The sequence below is a fragment of the Cryptomeria japonica genome, chromosome 8, assembly GCF_030272615.1.
Source record: "Cryptomeria japonica chromosome 8, Sugi_1.0, whole genome shotgun sequence".
NCBI lineage: Eukaryota > Viridiplantae > Streptophyta > Pinopsida > Cupressales > Cupressaceae > Cryptomeria > Cryptomeria japonica.
The window spans coordinates 179,554,810-179,560,809 of NC_081412.1; the positions used below are offsets into that span (position 1 = coordinate 179,554,810).

At 33.7% G+C, this 6,000-nt stretch overlaps 1 protein-coding gene across 2 annotated transcripts in view; it reads right to left on the bottom strand.

Moving 5' to 3' along the window:
• Nucleotides 1-812, bottom strand: part of LOC131048442 (DNA repair protein RAD4) — a 200,108-nt gene extending 199,296 nt beyond the window's left edge. Inside the window, exon 1 of one of the 2 annotated variants that reach the window (XM_057982395.2) lies at nt 614-811. In XM_057982395.2, coding sequence (XP_057838378.2) covers nt 614-656 — 43 coding nt within the window. In that variant the 5' untranslated portion in view covers nt 657-811. Of the gene's footprint in view, nt 1-613 lie in introns of both variants that reach the window. The other variant, XM_057982396.2, reaches the window with a different exon arrangement.
• Between the last annotated feature and the right edge of the window lie 5,188 nt (nt 813-6,000).

Sequence of the window (6,000 nt, forward strand, 5' to 3'; positions counted from 1 at the left end):
CAGCTAGTCTGCACCATCTAATTTAGTATTTAAGAACTTTTACATAATAGCTAGTTTTAACAGATAATTTCAATTCGCTGTTTTAATTGGCTAGCTTAAAACCGCTAAATTCTAACGGCTAATTTCAAATCGTTAGTTTTTTGCAAATAGATTAAAATCACTAATTATTAGCAGTTAAATAAAATCACTAATTTTTGGAACCCAATCTATAAAGGCCTTTGGGTGGAGCCTCTATGTCATCAACACCTGTGCTAGAGTTATCTATAAAAGGAGCTCTATGCTGCAATCTCAACCAAGCATCTTCCATCTTACATAGTAATAGTGGATCAACTACGTAATTCAAAAATATATTATAATCTTTTTGCAATCTCACTGGGAAATTTCTCCCTCAAACGAATATAAAGGCAAACCAGCAATAGAATTTGCATACTACATACAATCACCAAGTGTAAATAGACACAACTTTCAAATTCTCCTAACATGCAGTTCATAAGTAAATGATATGGTCCTAAAACCCTAGTAAAGTAGCCCCACTTTAAGCCAAAGCGCCCAAATTCTGAATAGTAGGATTGCATAAAAGCTATAAGCAATATACTTCTGAGAATTTACTTGCCTCCGGACGATTCCGCTAACTTGGCTTTTTTCCTGGTCTGCATTTGATCTTTTAGTTTTACGATAGAAAAACCCTTTTGTCTTGGAGAAGTGGAAGGAGAATCCCTTGTTTTCCACAGGGGTTTGACGGGAGGGGAGGCGGTGAATTTGTCGATGTAAACAGGATTACCGTTTGCGGCGGGATCTTAGCAAAAGGAATGTTGTGGGGTTTTAGAGGCACGTGTGAATTTGTACATGGGCAAAGGCACGTGTGGATTTGTACATGAGAAAACAAGACAAGTAGTTATACTGCTAATGATTCATTTTTTTTACGATTATTAGATTGTTATTTTGAGGGGAACGTTTTAATTGATAATATATTAAAAATCATATATTTTTTAATTAGATTTGATCTAAATGCTAGCAATTGTATCTTATCGTGCAATAAGTATGTCGAAGAGGTGTGAAAGATCAATTAGAGAAAATTTTGGTATATTTTTGCATACATTTGTTTAGTGTATGAAATCAATCGGTGGGTCATTTAGGAAAGTATTTTGTTTATACAACAAAGGTGTCTATGGAGAAGTGATAGCTTTGAATCAACTATGCATCCACTTCTAAGGATCAAGACAAGATTGCAATGAAACCTTTAATTTAAGAAGATAATTGCAGGCTCCATTACCAATAGGCTTATGTTATGTTTGCAATAAGGAGATAGGGAGAGGGAGGGAGAGATATAGGGGAAGATATAGATAGGTGTAAGGAGATAAAGAGGGAGAGGGAGAGGGAGAGAGAGGGGGGGAGAAGGAGAATATGAGATAAATATAGAGAGGAGAGAGAAATAGAGTTAGGAGAGATAAATATATAGAGCTTAAGAGGAGAGGCATAGAATAAAAGAGGGGGAGATAGAAAGCTAAAAATAGAGATTTGAAGTGATATGTAGAGAGATATAGAGGAAGAGACATAAGGGTAGAGAGATGCAAAGATAATGAGATAGAGATATAGGGAGAGGGGAAAATATATATATATATATAGAGAGAGAGAGAGAGAGAGAGAGAGATGAAAAATATAGAGAGAGGAAGAGATAGAGAGGAAAAGAGATATAGATATAGGGGTCTAGGAAGAGGGAGAGGGAGATAGAAAAGGAGAGAGATGGATGGATAGAGAAAGAGGTAGATACAAAGATAGAGTGAGAGAGGAAGAGAGAGGCATGTAGATAAAGAGATGGAGAAAGGTCGAGGGAGAGATAAAGATAGAGAGGTAAGATAGAGATAGAGAGGAAGAAAGATATAGATATAGAGGGAGAGATAAAGATAGAGAGGTAAGATAGAGATAGAGAGGAAGAGATATAGATATAGAGGTCTAAGAAGAGGGAGACAGAGAGGGAGAGAGATGGATGGATAGAGAAAGACATGTCTAGAAAAAGATGTAGATGTGCAGATAGAGCGAGAGAGGAAGAGGGAGACAAATATTCAGAGAGAGAGAGAGAGAGAGAGAGAGAGAGGGGCAGATGGAGAGTTATAGAGATATAGATGGTGAGATAGATTGATAAAAATATAGAGATATGAGGAGATATCCAGTGAGAGGGGGAGAGGGATAGAGAGACAAAAAGATGTGTCTAAAGATGGAGGGGGAGAGGAAAGGATATAGACATAGAGGGAGAGAGAGAGGGGGGGGGGGGGATAGGGAGGAAATGATGGAATGAGAGTTGGGGAGAGCTAGAGGGGATATATGTATAGAGATAGAGGGAGGGAGGGAGAGATAGCTCAATATAGAGAGAGGGAGAGATAGAAATAGAGAGTGATATAGAGAGATGGAGAGTGATAGGGAAATAAATAGACATGTAGAGATAGAGAACTAGGGAGAGAGTAGTAGAGAAAGATATAGAGAAGAGTGAGAAGGAGATAGAGAGAAATATATATATATATATATAGAGAGAGAGAGAGAGAGCAGGGATCTATGTATAGAGAGATAGATAGAGAGGGGGAAATATACAAACATAGAGATAGATATAGAGAAAGGGAGGAAGAAATAGGGAGCACACATGTGTATATATGAGTGAGAGATATATAGTGATATATAAATAGATAGAGAGGAAGGGAAAGAAATGGAGATAGGAGAGAAGATAAGATAAGTAGAGAGATATAGGAGGGAGTGATAGAGAAAGAGGGAGAGAGAGAGAGAGAGGGGGGGGGGAGAGGGAGAGAGGGAGAGAAAGAGGGAGATGCAAGATTAGAAAAGAGAGATAGAGAGTAAAATATGTATCTTGGGGGATAGAGAGGGGAAAGATGGAGATGTTAAAAGATAAAGATATAAGAAGTGACATAGAGAGAGGTTGGTAGGGATATAGAGAGGAGGGAGGTAAAATGGAGGAAGAGATGAAATGAAAGAGAGATGGAGGGAGAGATGGGAAGATAGAGATAGAGGGAGCGAAAGTGAGAGATAAAGGAGGTGATAGAGACAAGTAATAGAGAGAGATGGGAAGAGATAGTTAGATAAAGATAAAGATAGAGATAGGGAGGGAGAAACATGAAGTGTGTGTGTGTGTGTGTGTGTGTGTGTGTGTGTGTGTGTGTGTGTGTGTGTGTGTGTGAGAGAGAGAGAGAGAGAGAGGTATTAAGGATGAATTAGCATATCCTTAATCAAATGATGTGATATCCTAACCATAACTCCCTAGGGACAGATATTATCCTTGGATTGCTTGCACAAAATGACTAATCAAAACTCTCTCTCTCTCTCTCTCTCTCTCTCTCTCTCTCTCTCTCTCTCTCTCTCTCTCTCTCACACACACACACACACACACACAATTTCAATTTCAATTTCAATCTTAAATTTTGAACTTATTTTATTATATTCACAACATAATTATTCTACAATAATTACAATTTTAATAAGACAAATAATTATAAATTAAATTAATTCTAAATAACTTTTAATTGTTATTTATAATTTCAAAAAAGACAAATAATTAAAATAAATTTCAAATTAAAAATTAAAATAGAATAAAAAAAATTGCAAAATCAAAATTATATATCAAAATCCAAATACTAATAAAAATAATAATTAATTTATGTTAATAAATAATTTTTTTTAAAAGTTAAACTATTTTTTTTAATTTATTAAAATTAAAATTTAATAAAATATAGACCTAATTATATTAATTAGGTGAATAATAAACACTGCTAATAAATTAAAAAAATACTATAAAAATAAAATTAACTATGATGAAATCATTTTCAAAAAATTAAAATAATACTTAAATAAAATATTAAAAATTAAAATAAATTATCTTAAAATTATTAAAGAAAAAATTTCAACTTTTATTTTACATAACAAAATAGGACAGTCATAAGAGTGAAAATAGGAGCATCCTTAAGAGACATATAAGAAAAGAGAATCACCACATTTATCAAGCCAAGAAGTTAATCATACATTTTCACAACTTTTATAGAATTCTCTTTCCAACAAATTTACCATATTTCTAATTACACGTAATGGTTTCCACCCATTGCACCTGGTAACGTATGCACAAATTATTACATTGAAATATATTTAATTTTAAGGGATACCACCCTTTATATTTACCCAGCCAAATGCTTATTTCTTTAGAGTATCTATATTTACCACCCTCTATATTTACCCTTTTCCCTCCTTTGTTTCCGTTGTCATTCCATCTCATTTTGCTTATTTCTTTAGAGTATCTATATTTACCACCCTCTATATTTACCCTTTTCCCTCCTTTGTTTCCGTTGTCATTCCATCTCATTTTGTTTCCTGTTTCACCTTCTCATTTCCCTTTTTAGGCCTACACACCAAAGTAATTTTCTATTTGATGGATAATGTATGGCTTGTATCTTCTTCTCTAACTATGCAATCTAGATAGGTTTTGGTTGTTTTTCCACTTATGATCATAGCTGCATTTTGTATTTATGACTATTATTTTTTGTAAGATTTTTTTTATATAAATTATATATTAAAATGAACTCGAGGAAGTAACTGAAACATCACAATTGACCAAAATGTCTACAAACCGAACAAAAACACAAAAACACCAAAAATAAAATATCCAAAACTCAAACAAAAACATCAAAATTGAAAGTAAACCCAAATCAAAATGTAAATTGAGGAGACAAAATGCCAATAAAATAAGCCAAAGTTGGCATTTGACCTCTTTGTGAAGCTTGATATAAATTATTATCCCAATTACTACATTATTGTCTTTGGCAATTATTTTCATTGAAAAATAAAAAATCCATTTTTTGTACTAAAATTTCCTATAATACATAAGGATAAATCATTTTGTTATTCGTATATATAAGTTATTATCCTTCCTTCTTTGACCATTCCTTCCTCAATTATCTAAGTATTTTCCTTCATCTTCCGTCTTTTATTAGCTTTCTTCCATTGTCATCCACCTCACATGATGTACCATTCTACACATCTCACAAAGATGACCACTTTGATAATGAACTCCCACTAGATGATGCTAAGTTTGTTGCTCACCAAAATTGACCACCATCTAGATCTCTCCTCCAACTTGTAGCCTACATAATTATGTCACCTAATCCTATCTCTCTTCAGTTGCATACTTCTTAAAAAGTATCATCACCCATCTTGATAGGTTCGAATTATTTCAAGGTATATGATATACTATCCACGCTCATATCTCTTTATATTTTAGTTTTCATACCTTCATCCCTTTCTTCTAGCCAACCTCTTTTTTTTTCCCCTAACATGCAATATTCCTTCACTAGAATTTTCGTGCCTAATTTTCAGCCAACCCACATTCCTACTATCTCTCTCAATTCCTTTATTTGTATAAGTTATAATCATGTCCCTTTATGAAATTATTTTACCTCCTACCATTATGTGCTACCTTCTCAACCCTTACCCTTAAGTTATCTTGCTTGTTTTGAGCTCTTCCCACAATTTCCACTTCCTCTCTTATCCTATTCTTAACCTCAAAACCCCTACCACACTCTTATCATAAAATGAGAAAATTTAATATTCTACCCCTCAACATCCCGATTTATACCCCTAACACTATGTTTACCATCTGCTTCAAGAAATGTCAATAATATAGTGCTAGCATTCTAGTCTTCTATCATCTTACACCCCGTGGGATAAAACCTCAAACCTGCTCTAGAAAATAATATGTTTGGCTATAATAAATCATCCACAAGAACCATAGTTCGTCCTACTAAACATTGACACACATGTGTAATTGAGTACTTGATCCATTTATATGCATTCAATTATGAACAAATCAATGTGCATTGATTATTATTTTCATGATCAATTCATATATTAGCTTTTTCTCTATTCATTAAGGAAACACTAGTAAAATCATTCTACTCTTTACCGTTATATTCTATGGATTCCTTCACTTATCTTTTCATGGAATAGATT